Source organism: Pelodiscus sinensis, chromosome 1 (assembly GCF_052426305.1).
Source record: "Pelodiscus sinensis isolate ZL-2025 chromosome 1, ASM5242630v1, whole genome shotgun sequence".
Taxonomy (NCBI): domain Eukaryota; kingdom Metazoa; phylum Chordata; order Testudines; family Trionychidae; genus Pelodiscus; species Pelodiscus sinensis.
In genome coordinates this window covers 297967202-297989455 of record NC_143052.1, presented here as the reverse complement: position 1 = coordinate 297989455, position 22254 = coordinate 297967202, and the positions used below count along the sequence as shown (strand labels likewise).

Sequence of the window (22254 nt, the reverse complement as noted above, 5' to 3'; positions counted from 1 at the left end):
GTGGGGATGCAGGAGTGTGGGGATGTAAGAGGCTCAGGATGGGGGTTCCAGTGTATGATAGGCTCAGATTTGGGGTCAGGTGGTGCAGGAGTGTTACGATGTTGCAGTGAAATGGGGGTTTGGTCCCAATTGGGGGCTTGTTGGCCTGGCTTCATTTTTAAATAAAATATTATGTCAAACTCAAAAGGTTTAGCATTGTCTTTATATGTGAGAGGGGTGAGGAACCTGTTTTGAGTCAAAGGTCACTGACCCACAGAAAAGTCAGTTGGGGCCACACAAGTGAGATGCAAAAAAACAAAAAAAAGCTCCTCCAAAAACCCCCAAGCCTCACTAATGTGGTCCCAAATGTGCTGGTGGGGGTAGGGGACAGAGTACTAGTGGGTGCTGGGGAGAGAGTGCTGCTGGGTGGAAGGATGCTGGCTCAGGTGGCAGGGTGCTGGGGCAAGGTGCTGGGACAGGCAGGTGGCAGGGTGCTGGGGTCAGGGACATGGTCCTGCTGGGCACTAGGGTGACTGGCAGGGTGCTGGGACAAGGAACAGGGTGCTGCTGGGTGCTAGCGTGGATGGCAGGGTGCTGGGGCTGGGGCCAGGGCCAGGGCCAGGGTGGTGCTGAGTCCTGGGGTGTGAGGCAAGGTGCTGGGGCCAGGGCGGTGCTAGGGTGGATGGCAGGGCTGCCAAGGAGCGGGATAGGGATGGGGTGCAGGATCTGGGAGGGAGCTGGGGGGCAGAAGGGGACAAGGTCTGGGAAGGGTGCAGACCAGATAGGTAGGGTGCAGAAGCAGGATGGATGTAGGGTGTCTGGCTACGAGGGAGAGTGCGAGGAGGGGACTTGGGTAGGAGTTGGACCTCCCTGATCTGGCACCCTCTAGACCTGACTGGTCCCAGATGAGGAATTTTGGACCAGGGGAGGTCATTTCAGGACTCCTGGTCCCCCCCCTTCCCCACTAGGCTTCTTTGCACCTCTATCCCCTGCAACCAAACTAAGCTGCCCACCCCTGCTGGTTCCCTGCACTTCCCCCAAAACCATCACTCACAATCCAAGGGAGTGCAGCACCAGTTCCCTGCAGCCCCTCACAGCCCAGCTGAGCTGCCCGTCTGTTCTGTAAGCCCTCCCCCATCCACCTCAGCCCAGCTGAGCCCTGCACTGGTTCACTGCATGCCTCCCCCACAGGACTGCTGATCCCCGTTTCCCTGAACCTCCTCCAAGCCCCACAAAACTGCTGAGCCAAGAGCTGATTCCCTGTCTCTCCCTCCCCTTGTGTCTAGCCCCGGTTCCCAGCACCTCCCTCCTCCTGCAGTGAAACTGAGCTCTGAACTCCACACACACACACACACACACACCCCAGCCCAGCCCCCCAGACCTCCCCACTCTGCAACCCAGCTGAGCTCAATTTCCCTGCACCTTCCCCCAAACCATGTAGACATGCTGAGCCAGTGCTGATTCCCTGCCCCTGCCTTCCTCCCTCCTCCTGGCTGTGTCTACACTGGCACGATCTTGCGCCAAAGCGGCCGCTCTTGCGCAAAAATGTGCTGCCTGTCTACACTGGCCGTGTGTTCTTGCGCAAGTACACTGACGTTCTCATGTATGAAATCAGGGCTTCTTCCACAAGAACTACAATGCTCCCACTCAGGAATAAGCCCTTTTGAGCAACTATTCTTGTGCAAGAGGCCAGTGTAAACAGGCAACATGAATTTCTTGAGCAAGAAAGCCCTATGGCTAAAATGGCCATCGGCACTTTCTTGGACAAGAGAGTGTCTACACTGCCATAGGTGCTCTTGTGCAAAAGCACAGCTCACACATGGAAGAGTGGATGTGTTCTTGCACAAGAAACAACCAGTGTAGACATAGCCTAAGAGTTTCCTCACATGAGCAAAATGAATTTTGTGTTGTGCACCAGTATTGAGTTCATGTGGATTGTTTGGATGTGCTACCCAAGTTAGTAATAAATATTTTTAAACCTCTACCTTTTCCCTCTGCTGCCATGTCAGCTCCCCTGGTGCCTGCTGCCCCCCGACTCCTCACCCTCCTCTGCTGTCCTGACTCCTGCTCTTCTCACTGTACTCAGCCCTCCTGCAACCTGCCCCCCTCCACCAGCCATTCTCTCCTCCCTGTGCCCACTTCTCCAGTAGCCCCACTCTGATCATGTGAGCTACCCCTCCTCATCCCCTCTTCTAACACCTCCTTCTACACACCTGCCCTGCCTCTCTCCTCTGGTGCTGGTCCCTCCACTGGGCAGGTGTCTTCCCAGAATCCCCTGGCACCTGCATCTTCTCTTACCCCTGCAGCCTCCTGGTGCCTCCCCCTTCCCTCACTTCCCCTGCCCCCTTTGCTCCATTTTTCCCTGATGCCCACCCCTTACCACCCTCTGCCCCCATTCTCCTCATGCCCCTCTGCCCTCTCACACGACTTGCTCCAACCCAGCCTTCCTCATGCCCACCCCTTCTTTCAAGTCTTCTCCGAGCACCTCCCCTTACCCCTCTAGCCCCCAATGCTCTTACCCTCTCCCCTCCCAGCATCACCCTGTCCCCCTCCCACTGACACCTCCTCTCCCCTCCTGCCCTTTTCCTCATTGTCTGTGCTTGGCCCCCCTGGCAATTGTTTCTCTTCCACCCCTGTCCCTTTGGTGCAGCGGTCCCCAACCACTGGAGGTTGCCAGGTGCCAGGGGGTGTGGCCGTTCGCCCGCCAGGCGCCAGAGGGGGGGGACACTTGTGCGCCCCGGGGCGGGCCCCCCCCAAGTGCCACGTGCCCGGGGCTCCCCCCCCCAGAGCGCGGGCAGCCAATCTGCAGCGCTCCCGGAGCCGGCGCTCATCTTCAGGGAAGGTCGCGCATGGCAGGGACGGGTCCAGGGGAGAGACACTCTGGGGCCGGGCTGGGAGGACGCTCGCGCACGGGGTCAGGACCAGCTTCATGCTGGCTAGCTGGCTCTCTCTCTCTCTTTTTCAGAGGGGGCGGGGGAGCGCTGGCTCCTCGCGGAACCCCTCGTTGTGCTCCGTGGAACCCCAGGGTTCCGCGGAGCACCAATTGGGAAACACTGGTCTAGCAGCACCTTAAAGACAAACAAAACATGTAAATGGTATCATGAGTTTTGTGGGCACAGCCCACTTCTTCTTCAGAAGTGGGTTGTGCCCACGAAAGCTCATGATACCATCTACATGTACCATCTTTATGGTCATCTACCACTAACCAGCTGTATATGTGCTCAGAGTCTGCCTATGTCTCCTTACTTCAGTTTTATCCCATTATTCCTCTATGTACCTCCTTGTACCTCCTTAGCAAGACCTCTTTCTGAGCTGGGGAATCTCAGAAATTCTGGTTTGTGTGATATTTTTCCCATTTCCCTTCACTACAGTTTGAACCCCCCAAAGCTCAGGATTAAATTTAGCTCAATCTATCACAATTACCTTGGTTTAAATCCCAAGCCATATATCAGCCAGGACTGCCCTAATCCAAAGCTTGTTCCGATTTGAGAGAACCATTTGCTGAGACCAGACTAGGTTTCATGTTTGCTGTAAAACTGAAACCAGGCAATGTTCATCTGGCCTAGGGCCAGATTCATGGCTGGTACAACACCATTGACCTCAGAGTTGTAAACCCAAGAACAAATCAGACCTTCAGGGTTTATAATTACTCTTCAGATACTTTAGGCAAACTCTGTTTCAACACTAATACCTCCTTTGTTATTACAATTATTACATAGGATGCAGTACTTCCTTGATTCACACACTTGGATAGAGGAGATTCCAGATGCTGACACATGCAAAGCCACCATTCGCCGGAAACCTTGTGCTCAACTCCATGATTTTATGAATGAATATGAGATAAAAAAATGCATCGTTTGAAACTTGGTGTCATATAATTTACCCCATATCTGTTACTGCTCCTCTTTCCCTTTTCTGATATGGCCCATGAAGCATTAAAGTTCTAGGAACATGTAACAGATCCAGTTTTGTTGCTGTGTGTACTTCTGTGAATAATTGGCTGCTCCCTGAATGGGATTTATTAATGGACAGGGATAGTGGTGGTATTACTATTTCAAATGCACAAACCTTTCCTTGAATCAAAGAGTGCATCTAGACAGCACCCTTCTGTTGGAATAGCACCAAATTTCAAAATGAGGCACTATTCCGACAAATCCCTTAACCCTCGTGGAATGGGGGAATCAGACAACAAACTGATTCGGGAACTAGTGGGCGCTTTTAAAGATGTGGCATTGCTATTTCAAGATACTTCCGTTATCCTGAAAGAGCAATGCAGTCTAGATGTACCCAAAGACTACAACCTGATCAATACTAGGAAATTAGGCCCACATAACTACAATGCACGGGGTATAAAACATTCACACCTCTAACCAAAGGAGAGACGAAGAAAATTGTTCCTACACAACTGTTGCAGTTGCCATTAATTGCTGTGTTTGTTGTCTGATTCCGGCTTGTAAAGCAATAGCTAGAAATGTTTCAGCTGTACCATTGTAGTGTAGACTTTACCTACAGTAGAAAAGGGTAGGAGTAGGCTGAAATAGCTTCAGCTCTCAGAAATGAGGATTTTTTTGCACCTTTGAGAGATGTAGCTGTAACAAATATAAATTCCTAGTGTGAGCTAGGAAGTAGAGCCCTTAGAAATATATAAAATGGATGATTGTATCAGGATGCCCTGAGAGAGGCAGATATCCGTGAAAACAATTAAGGGAGTAGATGATTGACCTATATATACAAAATAAACACATCTTTGGTCAATTAGAAACCTGGTATAGCAATTATGACTTTCTGGATCAGTCAATCAGGGTATCTTAAACATTCAGGCTACGTCTACACTGGCATGATTTTCCGAAAATGCTTTTAACGGAAAACTTTTCCGTTAAAAGCATTTTCAGAAAAGCACATCTAGATTGGCAGGATGCTTTTCCGCGAAAGCACTTTTTACGGAAAAGCATCCGTGGCCAATCTAGACGCGGTTTTCCACAAAAAAGCCCCAATCGCCATTTTTTGCGGAAAACACTACAGTGCTGTTTACACTGGCCCTTTTGCGCAAAAGTCTTTCGGAAAAAGACTTTTGCCCGAACGGGAGCAGCATAGTATTTCCGGAAAAGTACTGATGATCTTACATAAGATCGTCAGTGCTTTTCCGGAAATTCAAGCGGCCAGTGTAGACAACTGGCAAGTTTTTCCGCAAAATCACATGATTTTGCAGAAAAACTTGCCAGTCTAGACACAGCCATACAGTAAAACTCCAGTGGTCCGGCACTCCTGGCATCCAGTGGTCCGGCATCCAGTGGTCCGGCACTCCTGATGGTCCAGCACCATCTGGAACCCAGAAGTGCTGGACAATTGGAGCTGCTCTGCTCCCGGTTTCCCCGATTCAGCCGCTGCTGAAACTGACCAGCGGCTGACTCCGGGAAGCCCGGGGCAGAGCAGCTGGGATGCTGCTGGGTTGGTCCCCTAGCACCACCCCTCGGCGCTACGGGACCAACCCAGCAGTACCCCAGCTGCCCTGCCCCTGGCTTCCTCAATTCAGCTGCTGCTGAAACTGACCAGTGGCTGACTCCGGGAAGCCCGGGGCAGAGCACCCGAGCTGCTCTGCCCCGGGCTTCCCAGAGTCAGCCGCTGGTCACTTTCAGCAGCAGCTGACTCGGGGAAGTCTGGGGCAGAGCAGCTGGGGTGCTGCCGGGTTAGTCCCGTAGCGCTGAGGGGTGCATCCCCTCCACTCCACCCTAGACTCCTCATAGCCCCCCCCTTCCAATAGTCCAGCATATTTGATATTCCGGCACCCCCTGGGTCCTAAAGGTGCCATATTATCGGAAGTTTACTGTAATAAGGCTTTTCTCTGACTCAGCCAATCAGGAAAAGGATATTGAGGAATTAGAAGTGAGGGAAGTATTCAGATGAGGGTGATAAGAATGAAATTGGACACAGCAAATTGCTCATAAAGCAAGACAGATAAGAAGGGGAAGTGATGAAAACATAACAAATAATAGCTGGGTTTGAGGAGATACATTCTGTTCTCCCAGGCTCATAACACAAGGGGACAGTCAATGAAATTAAAAATGTGGCCAACTCATCAAAGGAAATACTTTTTCAAATCATTTGTAATTCGACTGTAAAACATACTGCTACACGATATCATTGAGGCCAAAATCACAGTAGCATTAACACACACACAAAAAAGAGTGTTGGCCATTTATATTGTTAACAAGAATATCCAGATGTTTAATCACTAGTGCTAACACAAACTTTAGGAAAGTTTTGAAGCTAATTCTCCTGCTTTAGGGTTTAAGCCAATCTCTAATTAGTAGAGATCAATGTCAGACGTAGGAGGGTGGGAGGACACAATCTCACCCTACAACTGCTTGCTTCAGAGTTCTCCTACCTTCTGCTGAAGCATGGGGTATAGGCTGCTATCAGAAACAGGATCTTGGACTAGATGGATCCGGGCAATTCCCATGTTCCTTTCCAATGTACGCTAGCAGCAGTAGCCCTTTGAGGCCAAGTGGACAGATCTCTCAGCTGTTCTCCAGGGTCACTCCTTTCACTCTTTTTTTTTTTTTAAAGTCAGCTGCTATGGCTGTGAAGGAAAACCTCCAAATGTGATCAAGTGGCAGGTAACTCAAGCTGCGTCCTAAATGTTGATCTCTAAATGTTGGATATAGGCACCTAAGTCTTTTTGTAGATATAATCCCCAGGTTATAGGAGTTACTTACATTACTTGGTGGTTCCAATAATGATCAAAGAATACCTCATTCTTCTCACCATGATGCTTGTGTTTTCAATGGAATTGCTATAGATTTACTCCAGTTTAGGGCCTAGTTACTGTATGTAGAGGCTGTATAGTTTTGTAGAGACAAGCTCCCAATGAGCACCACATACCTGCTAAACGAGAGACTGTAAAACCAAGTATCATCAAAAGCCAACACCTCTGTTTGAGATTAATCTACATTTTTTTTTAAGTTTCTTCTGTTTTTACCTAGAGATGAGTTTCAGCCACAACAGCTGGCTATCTGAATTTTGACTCCCAGACAAGTTTGGGAGCATTCAGATTCAGTGTTCTGACTTGTGATCATCTCTCTGCAGCTAGCCCTAATCCTGAGGCAGGGTATCACAGTGCACATTCTACATTAATTCTGATAATTGGCAGGAGTTTGCCTCTCCTGAATCTATGTAAAACTCCCCACACTAAAGCAGCCAGTGGCAAAGAGCCTTAGTCACGAATTGTTTTTTTCTGACTATTCTTATAAAAACCTTGCAGCACGTTCATGGGCAGTGGGAAGACAATGGTGGAATTCTTCTCAGTAGCCAGCGTGGTTAAGGTCTGCAGGTAGCGCAGCTGGAGGGCTGCTGGAGTCTCAGCTAGCACCGTTGAGGCCTGCTTCAATGCTTTGGAAGCATTCATTTCTCCTTCTGCTGCTATGACCTAAAATGCGATAGAAACGGATATGTTGGTGGCAGTAAGGAATAGCCACCCTCCAGCAGCAGCAAAAATCCTACAATGGTGGTTTGTCCTTCAAAAGATACACAGGCCATAGAAGCACCACGTTATATCAATGTGAGAAATATTTCTGTGGGTCTCACCTTAGCTCTGGCTTCTCGTGTTGCTTCGGCTTCAGCAGCCATAGCTCTTTGCATCTCCATAGGGATCCTGACATCTTTGATTTCCACACGTGCTACTTTGATTCCCCATCTATCGGTGGCATTGTCAAGGATAGACTTGGGGAGGGTTTTTTTAAAAAAACAAATAATATGAAAATCAATAGTGTGTGACACAAATGACAAAGCACACTAACCACAATGTCTCAGACCTTCAATATGCTCAGAATTCCAAAACAATTGCAAAAAAATGGAAAAAAGAATAAATGGGAGGAAATTGGGATCTGCAGCGGGGCTCTTTAGGAGTGTGTGAAATGGCTAAATAATGCAGATAAATTATTAGTTGTGAACTAGTCTCAGATCTGTGAGGGGCTGGAGAGGTGATGATGTGCATGGGCAAAATGTGCTTGTTTTCTAGTATTGGTTCTGCCAGGTCAGCACAGCTTTGGAAGGGCTGGTCAGAATTAAAGCTGTACATGCCCAAACCTACAGACACTGCTGTGAGTAAATTCCTCACGTGAAGAATTGTTTGAAGGACCCGGTGCAACAATGACAGCTGTTTGAAAAGGGCCATGAGCATCAGGGAACATAAAGAGGTAAGTAGCCTATGTAAAAGAATAGCACTCAACCTTCTTTGCAGATAAGCCACTCAGTCATCCATTGGAGCCACAGAGAACCTTAGTGCAAGTGACACATTGAAACCGCACTGTATTATGTGCCAGCCATACCTAAAAGCTGTATGATACATCACAATGCCTAGCACAGTGGGATCTTGGTCCCTGACTAGGGCTCCTAGGCACTACCACAATCAAGAAAATTGACTCTTCCTCCTTACACATCCTCATGACATATCACCTCTCTCATGTGCACATTTTCTTCTGGCTGCTGGCAGAGGGGTGGGAGTGAGCTGTATTTCATTCTCTCTTCTACTCTCTCTTGACTGCCACAGTGACAGTCCTTGAAAAGAGGGGGAGGGGATTTAAACACTTTCCAATTCTGTCCAGTTCAGTTCAATTCAATACATTTTACTGGCATGACATAAGACAGGGCTACTCAACACGCAGCCTGTGGCCCATGGTTCAGATTGGGTTTACGCAGGGCTCAACACACGGCCCACTGGTGGGAGCCAAAACAAAAAAGTAGTCAATATACTGGTCTTCTGTTGATATATGTTTTAGTAGTTAAATTCCTGGACTGTCATTGCTCATTAAAACTGCTGCCATATGGGTGTAAATCGGGCAAATATTGCATTTTATTAATATCAGCAGAACTGACTTAAATGGGGCCAGTGTGTTGTGTAGTCTTGCCTTAATCTTTATATTCATACCTGTCAGTGTGAAAGAAGCTATTTGCATATATATTTGCGTGTATATGCAACCACTATTAAGTTGCAGCCCACAGCATGTGCTGTGAGTATCATTGTGGCCCCCGGGGCTTCTAAAGTTGAGTAGCCCTGACGTAAGAGATCGGTGGTCCCAAACTTTAATCAAGCATTTGCTCATATTTACAAAAGGTGTCATGCCAGACCAACCTGATCTCCTTCTTTGAGAAAGTGGCCACATTCTTTAGAAAAAGGAAATATAGCAGCTCTAATCTACCTGCATTTCTGTCAGGCATTTGATACAGTTTCACATGGGAATATTTTAGTGACATTGGAGAAGAGGGGAATTAATATGAGCACTGAAAGATGGATAAGGAGCTGGTTAAAGGGGAGAGTACAATGGGATATACTGAAAGGTGAACTCTCAGGCTGAAGGGAGGTCAAGTGCCTCTGGATTGGCCAGAGGATCAACATTATTTAATATTTTTATTACTGACCTTGGTACAAAATATAGGAGTGTGAGAATAAAACTTGTGGCTGACTCAAAGTTGGGAGGTATTGCCGATACAAATGAAGACTAGACTATCAAACAAAAAGATGGGAACAGCTTTGCAAATTGGATGAATAGAAATGGGATGAAATTTAATAATTCAAGTGCAAGGCCATGCATTTAGGTACAAAAATATTTGCTATAATATTTGAAATAATCTCCTAGTGTAGATATGGCCTAAGGGTCTAAGATAGAGCATCTGGTGACTATGGATTTCTCCACCATAGTATGGTATTGATAATTTCTAAAGAAGTGGCAGGGAGCCTCATCTCAAGATGTTTTTACGGTCTCATTCATATTTCAAAAAGTTAAGTCCAGAGAGTCCTGTTTACTTAAAAAAAAAGATTAATAGTTTTATCAGATATTCTGAGAATGTATTTTTACAATATTTCTTCCCTATTTTTCAGTAGGCAGTGTATGTAAAAGTTAAAATAAAATACAATAATTGTTAAAAGGCCCCCAATTTTTAAGATGATATTCCATATAATGAGACTCTGTACTCATCAATGGAACATTAGATGTGGATTTACCTGGATATTGTGAGCAATCTCTTCTCGACCAGACAAGATCTGGGACAGGCTTTGGGTGCCTAGAACATTTCTCAAAGTGGTCTGTGCCAGCAGGTTAGTAGCTAGATGGACATTTGTGACATTAGCCACTGCACAGACAGCACTATGGATTTTGTAGTAGACCACTCCATCAACTTGGGTAGTTACCGAATCTTTTGTAAGAATCTATGAAAAACAAACATACAGAGATGGGATAATTATCAAGGAATCACAAATCCCAATGTTATGGAGTCTTCTGTTTCCTGTAGTGAAACAAGAAGCCACTATATTCAAATAAATTAAGAGAAATTGTCCTCAGGGTCATCATCAGGATTTACTACTAAAGCAGCTCTTGGTGCAAAGTATTCAAGTGACTCTCTCTGTTAACAAGTTATCGTTATTCTGAGTGCATTTGTCTTGGAATAATCATTGGTGGTTATCCTGTTTCAGTGTTGTGGATTAGGACCTTGTTTCTTGTCCATGCAGTGCTAACTTAATTTGAGGTACAGCTCTGGCATCTCTAAAAAGTAAAGGATGTGCTTGCTCTCAGTATATAAACATCAATGAAAAATATGGATATTCATGGAATTTAAAATCATAGGAACAAGAAGGTGTGGGGGACAACAGTTAGGTAACACGTTCTTAACTGGTCTGTACGTAAGCACTCCAGGCCACATTCACCAACAGTGAAGGGAGCTATAAATCTCCTATACCCCAATGAACAATTCATCTTGTTGTAGCATAAGTGGTATTTCCACTGCTGTCGTACCCTCAGAATAGGTGTGGGGCATCTTTAGTTTGTAGGCAAGGGCTCCATGGAAACCCTGCCCAAAGATATTGCAGGGAGGTTGTACCAAGTAAGTATATTCCCAGGCTATTATGGTCAACATCCTTCCTGTACCAACCTACCCAGGTTCTGAATTGGCTCTCTTCATCCCTTTTGTACAACATCTCCCCCTTCCCCTTTCTGCTATATCATCTTCCCTCCATGCCAGCTGGCTTTCCATCGCTGAAGTCCTTGCCTCTCACAGCTATGCTGGGGGTTGGAAGAAACCTCTCTGAAGCTGGTGGGCATAATAGTCCCCCTTCATACAAGCTAAAACTACAAAGCAGTTTCCTGTGTGGAATAGAGAGCTGGATCAATAGGACCCACTTCCCAAAAACACAGGCCATATGCTCATGGAGTAGGAGTTGAGCAATGCACACCTCCCCCAAATGTAACAAGTTACAGCGCTGTAAAGTGCCAGTGTAAACGGACTACCAGTGCTGTTAGCTACTCCCCTCATGGAGGTGGTTTTCCTTGAGCACTGGGAGAGCTCTCTCCCAGCACTTGTGTAATGGTCACACTTTCAGTTTACAACAGGGCCACAGCAGCGCTTTAATTTTAGAAGTGTAAACAAAGCCCAAGTCTATAGTGCTACCAAAGACAGAGGCCTTGTCTATACTTACCTGGAATGGAACATTAGGTTGAATTAAGGTTGAAGATACGCAACTCCAGTTACATTATTGCATAGCTGGAGTCGACATGGCTTAATTCAACCTTCAGCACCATCTCCACAGGAGGAGGTCAATGGGAGAAACATGTATTGGTGTCAATGGGGGCGTGCTCAGCATTCAATTTAGTGGGTCTTTCTGGACCCGCTAAATCAAACTCCGAAAGATCGACCACCGCAGTGTCAGTCTTCATGGTAATGAAGACGTGGCTAACATCTGAAACTATTGTAGATTAAATTTCCAGTGTAAAGGATTATTGAGCTGTTGTTACCTCTTGTGGAGGAATGTTACAAGTAATGGTTCTAAGATCAACCCTGGCAAAAACATCTGTGCACGGAAGAACCATGATCAAACCTGGAAAAAAGAAGAAATGTCCAAAGCTGAAACATCTTTAGCTATAGGCTAAACTCTGATTGCATATCAAGCAAACCTCTGAAAACTACTATTCCTATTGTGCAATTAGAATAGTCCTCAGAGAAACAAACAGAGATGTCACAATATAAATGTGAATTCAGTATGGTTCACTATGGAGAATTGGATTGGGAGTTGGGAGAACTCCACTCTGAGATCTGCCATAGGACCTAGGGCAAGTTACTTCCTTTTTCTGTGACTCTGTTTCCCCTGAAGCTTTTTGTTTATTTAAAGCATTAGCTCTTCAGGATGGTAGTTCAGGGGAAACTACATCATTTAGTATGATCCCTCCCCCAATCCCTGAGCCTGCCCACTTTTTAGGCTACATGGCTGTTTTTGAAAGGACAAGAGATAGTTATATGATAAGGGATTCATCCTCCATTCCTATTCCACTGTCTCACTGTACCTTTTCCAATGCACTGTCTTTCATCTGCACTGTGCAAAAGTAATTATTATAACAATGTAGAAAGCATTCTTGATCAATTCCTATTGCACCAGCACATGAAGACCCCAACTATGATGCCAGGTGCTGTGTTAGGTGCTGTACACACATTTTGTAAGAGATTGTCTCCGCCCCAAAGAGGTTACAACTTTAAATGGACAAGACAGATAAAGTGTGAGAAAGGAGGCATTGTTATACCCATTTTACAGATAGCAAACTGAGGTCCAGGGAGATTAAATGACTTGCCCAAGGTCACACAGAATTAGAATTCAGATCTAAGTCTCTCTCCAGTGTGCTAAACTCAAAATCACCTTTCCCCTGCATGTGAACTTTAAGATAAAGCCAGAATTAGATCTCAGGATCTGCTGGCTTCCTTTCCAAATAGCAATATGGAAAAAAACAAGTGGGCAGACAAATGGACAAAGAATCACTTTCTACTTTTTACTGTGCCTTGGACACGTTCCTTGCATTATCCATTCTCTGAACAAGGATTACATGAAATATTTGTTGGTTACAATGGAAACAGAAGAAAACTCCATTTACTCACCCGGGCCCTTTGCTTTTTTAGACACTATCCGTCCCAGCCGAAATATGACAGCACGCTCATATTCTCTGATAACCTACGAAAATATATTTAAAATAGAATGTAACACTAATGTTACCCACACTCCTGCTGGGTGTGATTCACTGTCCCATGTAGTGGCAGTTATACCACTTACCAAGAGAAAAAATTAGTTTGTTCTACAGCCAGAGCTGAGCTCCAGATAACTTTAACTCAAGTGATTGAGATGCATGCACAAAACTCCAGAGGTTCCAGGTTTGGTTCTGCCTACTGGTGTTATGCTAAAATCACCCCCTCCCTGACTTTATGTCCTTCAAACCACATTGAATTATCAAAATTAATGCATTTTTTGTCTTGTTCTCCCCTCTTCCTGTCCCTTGCTGTGGAATGTCAGGCCTCAATCCTGACATACTTATGCATGTGATTATCTTTATGTATTTGAGTAGCTCCATTGATTTAATTGGGACTACTCACATCTCGTACTTCAAGTTCCTTGTGTGCATGAGGGCTTGCAGTCTTGGTCTTAGATTGTAAAATCATTAGGCTGCATATAGACTGGCATGATTTTGTGGAAATAATTTAACGGAAAAGTTTTTCCGTTAAAAGTATTTCCGCAAAAGAGCGTCTAGATTGGCATGGATGCTTTTGCACAAAAAGTGCTTTTGCGCAAAAGCATCCGTGCCCAATCTAGACACGCTTTTGTGCAAGAAAGCTCCAATGGCCATTTTAGCCATCAGGCTTTCTTGTGCAAAAAATTAAGATGCCTGTCTACACTGGCCCTCTTGCGCAAGTATTCTTGCACAAGAGGGCTTACTCCTGAGCGGAAGCGTCAAAGTATTTGCGCAAGAAGCACTGAATTCTTACATTAGAACGTCAGTGCTCTTGCGCAAATTCAAGCAGCCAGTGTAGACAGCTGGCAAGTTTTTGCACAAAAGCAACTGCTTTTGCGCAAAATCTTGCCAGTCTAGATGCACTCATTATGTCGGGGTCACCAGTGTCGTACCTTGGTGTCTTGTACCTCGGTACCTGCAGTGGTCTGGACTGTCAGTGTCAGTGTTGTCTGGTTAGAGTCATCCTGGCGCGCTCCTGACAGGACCTCTACTCCGTCGGTGATGATAAACTTTCGGCTGCATGCGTAACAATCGGTACTTCCTTTATCTAGAGTGTTAGACCCCGTGCACTTGGGTCAACACAGGAGATCTCTGAGAGGCCCCGGAAACGACAGATGCAGGCAAGGTTTGAAATCAATCGAGCAGGTTTATTGTCAAATGCGAAGCTCTACCAGTCGGTAACAGAGATCGGTACAATGTTACACCACTGGGCACTATGGCCCGTGTTGACAAGGTACCAACACTGGGCAGGCCTATTGCCATATAACAGATATTAACAGCAGTTAGTCAAAGTTAAGCTACTATGCATTCTGTAAGTTTAGGCAATAACACCTGCCATTCAGGCGCCTAATGTGCCCCCCCGCCCCCTAAGGTCGGCCAGAGAGCACCTTTTGCAGGGTCCTTTTATAGACAGGTACAAACAACTTACGTCATTTCTTTACATACCAGGTTACCACCCTCTGTTGCCTAGTTACCACCCCTCACCGTACGGAAGGGGGGCCTACTTACTATCCTTCATGCTGTCAATCTCGACCCGGTCCTGAACCTAGATCGGTATGTGCATTAGTTTTTAGGGAGTCTTTGTACCAAGACATTCCTTAAGATGTTCCATTACTCCCCTTTGGCTTACAGTCTGTACCCAGTGCCTCTCTGTGTCCTTCCATGCTTCACCTAACGTACACAATTACACAGTTGTCAGTAGGGCCTCTTTCTTGGCTCCTGTTACTGAACCAAAGTCTTGCTCACTAGATTGCAGGCCTATTGCTGTTTTCATATTACAGGCCTCTATTTAGGCCTGCTGTCTCCATGCTACTGACCCTCAACTTACTACAGGCTGTAGACCTGAATTTGTATTTGTCTGTACAAACACTGATGTTTTTTTCCTCAGTCTCTCTTTACAGCACCTCAGAAACATCTATTAATTTATTCTCACAGCATCCCTGTGAAGTAGTATCCCAGTCTGAGCGCTGTAGGCACAGAGAATATAGGTAAACTTAGCCAAGGTTATACAGGAAACCTGTGGAGGAACACGGACCAGAACGCAGAACCCTTGCATCCCAATCTTGCACCTTGACTACAAAAACAATACTTTTCCCCATAACATGGGGTACAAAGGGCTTTTTGCCCTGGTGAAATACATAATACTAAGAGACCATTCGCTCAGTGTTCCAGTTCCCATCAGCTTACCTTTAAGCACATCCAGATGGAGAAAGGAAAGGTTATAAGCACCAACAGGAATGAAAGTGAAACCAGGATCCAGCCGAAGGCCCCGATTCCAGCCTTCTTATCTGCTAAAGTAAAACAAAAAGACAGGAACCATTGCCACTTGCCTGGTCAATCTGCTGAGTTTATAATAAAAGATCTGGAACAAAAAAAAGAAGCTTCATAGACGCATAGACTTTAAGGTCAGAAGGGACCATTATGATCATCTAGTCTGACCCCCTGCACAGTGCAGGCCACAGAATCTCACCTCCCCCCCCCCAGAATAATCCTCTCACCTATATCTCAGGGTATGTCTACACTACCCTCCTAGTTCAAACTAGGAGGGTAATGTAGGCATACCGCACTTGCAAATGAAGCCCGGGATTTGAATTTCCCGGGCTTCATTTGCATAAGCCGGGCGCCACCATTTTTAAATCCCATCTCATTCGAACCCCGTGCCGTGCAGCTACACGCGGCACGGACTAGGTAGTTCGGACTAGGAAGCCTAGTCCGAACTACCTAGTCCGTGCCACGTGTAGCCGCACGGCATGGGGTTCGAACGAGTCGGGATTTAAAAATGGCAGCACCCGTCTTATGCAAATGAAGCCCGGGAAATTCAAATCCCGGGCTTCATTTGCAAGTGCGGTATGACTACATTACCCTCCTAGTTCGAACTAGGAGGATAGTGTAGACATACCCTCCGATATTGAAACTTTCAGATAGTTTGAAGACCCCAAGATGCAGAGAATCCTCCAGCTGTGATCTGTACCCCATGCTACAGAGGAAGGTGAAAAACCTCCAGGGCCTCTGCCAATCTACCCTGGAGGAAAATTCCTTCCCAACCCCAAATATGGCGATCAGCTAAACCCTGAGCATGTGGGCAAGACTCACCAGCTAGACACCCAGAAAGTTCTCTATAGTAACTCTTATTATCCCTCCATTGACCTATTTCCCACTGATAATGAATGGTCAATTAGTTACCAAGATCATGTTATCTCATCAAACCATCCCCTTCATAAACCCATCTAGTTTAATCTTGAAGCCAAATAGATCTTTTGCCCCCACTATTTCCCTTGGAAGGCTGTTCCAGAACTTCACTCCTCTAATGGTTAGAAACCTTCTTCTAATCTCAAATCTAAACTTCCTACTAGCCAGCTTATATCCATTTGTTCTTGTGTCCACATTGGTATTAAGCTTAAATAATTCCTCTCCCTCCCTGGTATTTATCCCTCTAATATATTTAAAGAGTGCAATCATGTCCCCCCTCAGCCTTCTTTTGGTTAAGGTAAACAAGCCAAGCTCCTTGAGTCTCCTTTCATAAGACAGGTTTTCCATTCCTCGGATCATCCTAGTGGCCCTTCTTTGTACCTGTTCCAGTTTGAATTCATCCTTCTTGAACATGGGAGACCAGAACTGCACACAGTATTCCAGATGGGGTCTCACCAATGTCTTGTATAATGGCATTAACACCTCCTTATCCCTACTGGAAATACCTCACCTATTACATCCCAAGACCATATTAGCCTTTTTCATGGCCATGTCACAATGGCGGCTCATAGTCATCCTATAATCAACCAGGACTCCGAGGTCCTTCTTTTCCTCCATTACTTCCAACTGATGTGTCCCCAGCTTATAACTAAAATTCTTGTTATTAATCCCTAAATGCATAACCTTACACTTCTCACTATTAAATTTCATCCTATTGCTATCACTCCAATTTACAAGGTCATCCAGGTCTTCCAGTATGATATTCCGATCCTTTTCTGAATTGGCAATACCTCCCAACTTTGTCATCTGCAGATTTTATCAGGACACTTTCACTTTTGGTGCCAAGGTCAGCAATAAAAAGATTAAACAAAATTGGCCCTAAAACTGATCCCTGAGGAACTCCGCTAGTAGCCTTCCTCCAATCTGACAGTTCACCTTTCAGTATGACCCGCTCTAGTCTCCCCTTTAACCAGTTGCTTATCCACCTCTCAACTTTCATATTAATCCCTATCTTTTCCAATTTAACCAATAATTCCCGATGTGGAACTGTATCAAATGCCTTACTAAAGTCGAGGTAGATTAGATCCACTGCATTTCCTTTATCTAAAAAATCTGTTACTTTCTCAAAAAAGGAGATCAGGTTGGTTTGGCACGATCTACCTTTTGTAAAACCATGTTGTAATTTGTCCCAATTGCCATTAGCCTCAATGTCTCTAACTACTTTCTCCTTCAAAATTTTTTCCAAGATCTTGTATACTACAGATGTCAAACTAATAGGCCTATAGTTACCTGGGTCGCTTTTTTTCCCTTTCTTAAAAATAGGAACTATATTAGCAATTCTCCAGTCAAATGGTACAACCCCTGAGTTTAGAGATTTATTAAAAAATTTTGCTAACGGACTTGCAATTTCATGTGCCAGTTCCTTTAATATTCTTGGATGAAGATTATCTGGGCCCCCCAATTTACTCCCATTAAGCTGTTCAAGTTTCAGAAGGGTAGCTGAGTTAGTCTGTAACAGGAAAAACTTAAAAAACAACAAATAGTCTGGTAGCACCTTAGTCTAGTCTTTTTTTCCAATTGCTTTTCCGGAAGAGGCTTTTCCAACATGTAGATGAGGCCAAATGGTGGAAAAAGCCTCTTGTTTTGGAGGAGCCCTTATTCCCCATAGAAGGAGCTATACAGGGCTCCCCAAGGCTATGTCTAGACTACATCCCTCTTTCGAAAGAGGGATGTAAATTAGACATATCAAAATTGCAAATGAAGCCAGGATTTGAATTTCCCACGCTTCATTTGCATAATCGTGTCATGGCGTTTTTTTAAAAAACGCTATTTTGAAAAGCCTTTTTTGAAAGATCCTGTACTCCTCAAAAAACGAGATTTACAGGATCTTTAAAAAAAGGCTTTTCTTTTTGAAAGAACTGTCTAGACCGCGGTTTCACTTTTGAAATAGCGTTTTTCAAAAAAAGCCGTGGCACGATTATGCAAATGAAGCGTGGGAAATTCAAATCCTGGCTTAATTTGCAAGTTTGATATGTCTAATTTACACCCCTCTTTTGAAAGAGGGATATAGTTTAGACATATCCCAAAAGAGCATCTCTGCTCTTCCACGAAAAAAAGCAGAAGAACAAACGCATTCTCTAAATGCAGCAGAGTTTTTCCGGCATACTTCTGGCATCCCGAAAAACCCTCGCAATGTAGCCATAGCCTGGGAGAGCGGAGATAAGCAGGGGAAGGGATACTAAGGAGCAGAGCTACAAAGAGGAAAAGCCAGAGTGCTCCCCACCACCACCCCGGAAGGGTGACAAATCCAACATAGTCACATACAAAAGGGGCATTTGGGGCATAAGCAGTAGGAACCAGGGTAAGAGAAGTGGAGGGAGCCACTGAAGGGGAAGAACAGCTGCAGGAACCAATTTTTCAGTGAGGAGTGTGGCCATTATACATTTTTGTGGGCATTCAAGTGAGCAACAAAAGCTGAATGCTACTGCGTCGTCTGCCCAAGTGTGTCATTCCTCACCACTGCTTGGAGAGGAAGAGAGAGAAGGTTTCATCACCCTAACACAGGATACACAGGAGGCCTGCTCCGAGGCAGAGTGTAGAGGCTTTTCCAAACAAACTGCTCCAGCCCTGCTCCCACCCTGGGCTTAGCACAATCTGTGGTTGGAGCCTGCTCTTCATACCTAAACCCCTGTACTCCTACACCAGAATTAAGGTCTTCCCTGCTCACATGCTCTGCTTGGGATCCAAACTTTGCCTCATGGGAAAGGCTTCTCCTTGTATAACTTATACAGACTGGCTGCCGGCCCTGTTCCCGGGGACTATAGAATAGTCGACTAACCAATAAGCATTCATGAGCTTACTCAACTGTTTGATTAATGGATATTTAACATCCCTAGCAGAGGTTCATACATTAAACTATAGAGGTCCCAGGTTTGATTCTGATTATATTCAACTGGGGTCTATTGATAAAACCCCATTTTAAACTTTGAGCTGCCTAAGTTCCATTTAAAATTAGGTGTTATCTGTTATCTCATTTAAACGTGTGAATATGGAGGCATATGAATGTGTGGCAATGGGATCCGTCCCAGACTCTAGTCTGTCTCAGTAGCCAGCTGCCAGCATCACCTTAATGGCCAAAGAACAATGGGAGAGAGCCCTGCAAAAGAACCCACCCAAGAAAGAGACAAAAATCCCATCAAGAAAAGTCACATCTGCTGTTAACTGGTGCCTCATTGTCATACAGTGCCCTGTGGCATGGAACAGGACAGGCTCTGTGGACTAAACCATATAAAAAGATTGGTGCAAAACTAGAAGCACCGGTGCACACCGACACAACCCAGCTCCCCTCTTTGTATCTAAACCACCTGGCCAGTGGACTAGAATGAGCAACTGAGGCTGGCAATTATATCCCATCTTTAGAAATGTGTGTATGAGGGTGGATGGTTTTAGTAGCTAGGGACAGTAAGGCTGTGTCTACACTGCACCCCTTTTCCAGAAAAGGGATGCAGATGAGACAAGTCGGAATTGCAAATGAAGCGGGGGATTTAAATATCCCCCCCTTCATTTGTATAAACATGGTTGCTGCTTTTTTCCGGCTCGGAGCTTTGCCGGAGAAAAGCGCCAGTCTAGACGGGATCTTTCGGAAAATAAAATCAGGAATAAGGGATCTTCCAGAAAAGCCCCGAGTGCAATGGAAAGCCTGGAGAGAATGGAGCTAGTAAATAGTTCCAATCCATATTGGGCCACTGACTGAAAGCTGTTACCTGTTAAGTTGCTTGGCTTAGGTGGAATGAGTCCTATACTTAGGATCCTTCATTACAAAACCACATGTTTAACTGGCACCATTTGGTACCCTCATAGCTAGTTTTAGCAGAGGAGGCTAAGGATTGTACGAGTATGGACTCTGAATTAGCCTATCCCCTACAGGTGACTGTCCGCAGATAATGGCTGAGGCACATGGGCAGGTAAGCTGGGATTAATGCTGTCCATGGAGATGGCGGAATCCACAGCTAGCAACCTGAGTCCTGTGACACACACTTAACTCTCTCCAATATACTCACATTCATTGGGGTATTTTTCCAATAAGAATGGAAGGAACACTTACCAACTAGAGTCTCCTTACTCTCCTTCCCAGGGGAGTCTCTCCCAGAATCCATCTCATTATAGAGAAATCCTTGTTACCTCACAGGCCGGAATAAAGATACCCCCTCAAATGGAAAAAGCAGAGTGGCAGCAGAACAAGCTTTCACCTGTGACAGTGTCCCCACGGGATTAGTTACCCAGGTGAGGGAGGAATGTTTACAATAACAAAGTCTGATGGGCCGTTTCTCTCTGGAGTAACTCCCCTGGTTTCAATGACTGCACTCCAGGCTGACTGTGGCCCAGCACATTTTGTTGATGCAGAATTGTCTCCGGGAATGATTGCCACACACCTCAGCAATGAATAGCACAATTTTACAGCCATGTCAGTCGACAAAGCTGAACTGTAAACTTTCTAGGACAAGGATTCTTTCTTAATCTGCACCTTTACTGTATCCAGTGTAACATGGCCCCAATTTTGTTTAGGTGCAATACAAATAATAATGTAAGGATGTAAGTGAACATCCAAGGAGCATAGTGAGTGAATCCTCCTTCTCCTCTTCTAGGCGTATAAGTGACACCTTAACAATTAATTATTATTAACAATAATAATGCTAATAATAATAATAATAAACAACTTTTATAGTGTACTAAGACCTAGAGGCTAAACAAGTTGAAGTCTTATTGTGCTGAACACTGTATAAACATATGGAAACCTGTTCAGTCTTTAATTCCTTCCATTGCCCGGGAATTATATGCTTCAGAGAGTATTTTGCTACACTTCCTGAAACTCTTTGATTTAGAGCTAATATGAAAGTGGCTGTAATTAGAGTGAAAATAAGACAAAACCATTTGAGAAAAGTAGGAGTGTAAGCCGATGTCAGCCCCTTCTATAGGCACAGGATAAAATGTCATTGCATGTTTTTTTCACTCTCTCATTTAGTGCATTAAATGTATTTTATTATTCATCTTCTGCATCACAATTTAATTCTCCATCTATATCCATTACTTCCTTATTGTTGCCATTACATTGAATTACATTTGCATAATGCTTGTTACAGCCCAGGCTGTGTTCTCTCCATGAATGGGCACCAGGCTGCTATATTACACCCACCCACTGGATGCAGTGGACTTCCAAGCTCACTGGGTTTGCACAGCATGCAAGCACCATCTCTGGATCTGGGCTCTCAGGCACACTTCAGAGGAGCAGACTCACTGTTGGACACACTGTCCTTCCGGGATGGGATCCCACAGTCCAGCTGCCTTGGCCCCCAACCAATACCGACACTCCAAGTCTCCACCTCTGTTTATACGTGCAGCCCTCAGAACTCACTTTGTGGGCACTGTAGGGGTGAGTTCAACTCTTTGAGAATGTGTGACAGATAAAGCTTTGCCTACATTGTTAGCTTCATGGGGCAGAGCCTGTCTCTCAAATATATTTGTACAGTGCCCGGCACAATATGGCCTTGGCCCATGAGAGGCTCTCCTAAGCACTATGGTATCACTCATAATAATATTCCTAGACAGCACAGAGGGTATCAAAAATAACAGCTATACCCTGCTCCTCAGTCTATGCTCACCCCTTCTGTGAATGCTTTGGCCCAGTCCGTGTGAGAGGCAGGTAGCACCCTCTTCCTCCTGCAGTCCATGAGTTTGCTGGCAATTACACAGCTGGTGTATGAGGGGAAAAAGCGCATCTGGGGCAGAGCCTAATCGTAAATAAAGGTCCAGCTCCCCTTTGTCAGTTGAGTCACTGTGATGGAGGGAAGGGTTACTACCCTTTTCTGGACATCCCAGCAGTTAGTTCACTAAATTTCCCATAAGGCAGAGGTAGGCAAAAGCCTCTCAATTGGCTGAATCCGGCCCGCCTTGGGCTTTGATTTAGCCCGTGAGGCACTTACAGGCCCCGCTGGGGGAGGAGGAAAGGAGCTCAGCCCCGTCCCTCCACCCCCACCTCCACCCCCCCACG

At 45.4% G+C, this 22254-nt stretch overlaps 2 protein-coding genes across 2 annotated transcripts in view; one reads left to right on the top strand and one right to left on the bottom strand.

Annotated features, from left to right (window-relative positions):
- The window catches only part of LOC102454722 (complement C4-A), an 82173-nt gene extending 78233 nt beyond the window's left edge, over window positions 1-3940 (top strand). The window contains exon 42 of the mRNA XM_075919120.2: window positions 3699-3940. Coding sequence (XP_075775235.2) covers window positions 3699-3840 — 142 coding nt within the window. The 3' untranslated portion in view covers window positions 3841-3940. The remainder of the gene's footprint in view (window positions 1-3698) is intronic.
- A 2141-nt stretch (window positions 3941-6081) lies between these two features.
- On the bottom strand, window positions 6082-20469 carry STOML3 (stomatin like 3). Its single transcript, XM_006124940.5, has 7 exons — window positions 20311-20469; window positions 15204-15307; window positions 12892-12964; window positions 11763-11845; window positions 9980-10183; window positions 7564-7698; window positions 6082-7405 (listed from the first exon to the last, which is right to left on the bottom strand). The coding sequence occupies exons 1-7, from the start codon at window positions 20360-20362 to the stop codon at window positions 7193-7195; spliced, it is 864 nt and encodes a 287-aa protein (XP_006125002.3). The 5' UTR covers window positions 20363-20469; the 3' UTR covers window positions 6082-7192.
- Window positions 20470-22254: the final 1785 nt, after the last annotated feature.

Coding starts and splice junctions, on each gene's coding strand:
- STOML3 (XM_006124940.5), bottom strand. CDS start 20,362: ATGGATTCTGGGAGAGACTCCCCTGGGAAGGAGAGTAAGGAGACTCTA. Junction 10,184..11,762: donor GTAACATTCCTCCACAAGAG/GTAACAACAGCT, acceptor TGTTTTTCATAG/ATTCTTACAAAAGATTCGGT. Junction 7,406..7,563: donor CACGAGAAGCCAGAGCTAAG/GTGAGACCCACA, acceptor ATCGCATTTTAG/GTCATAGCAGCAGAAGGAGA.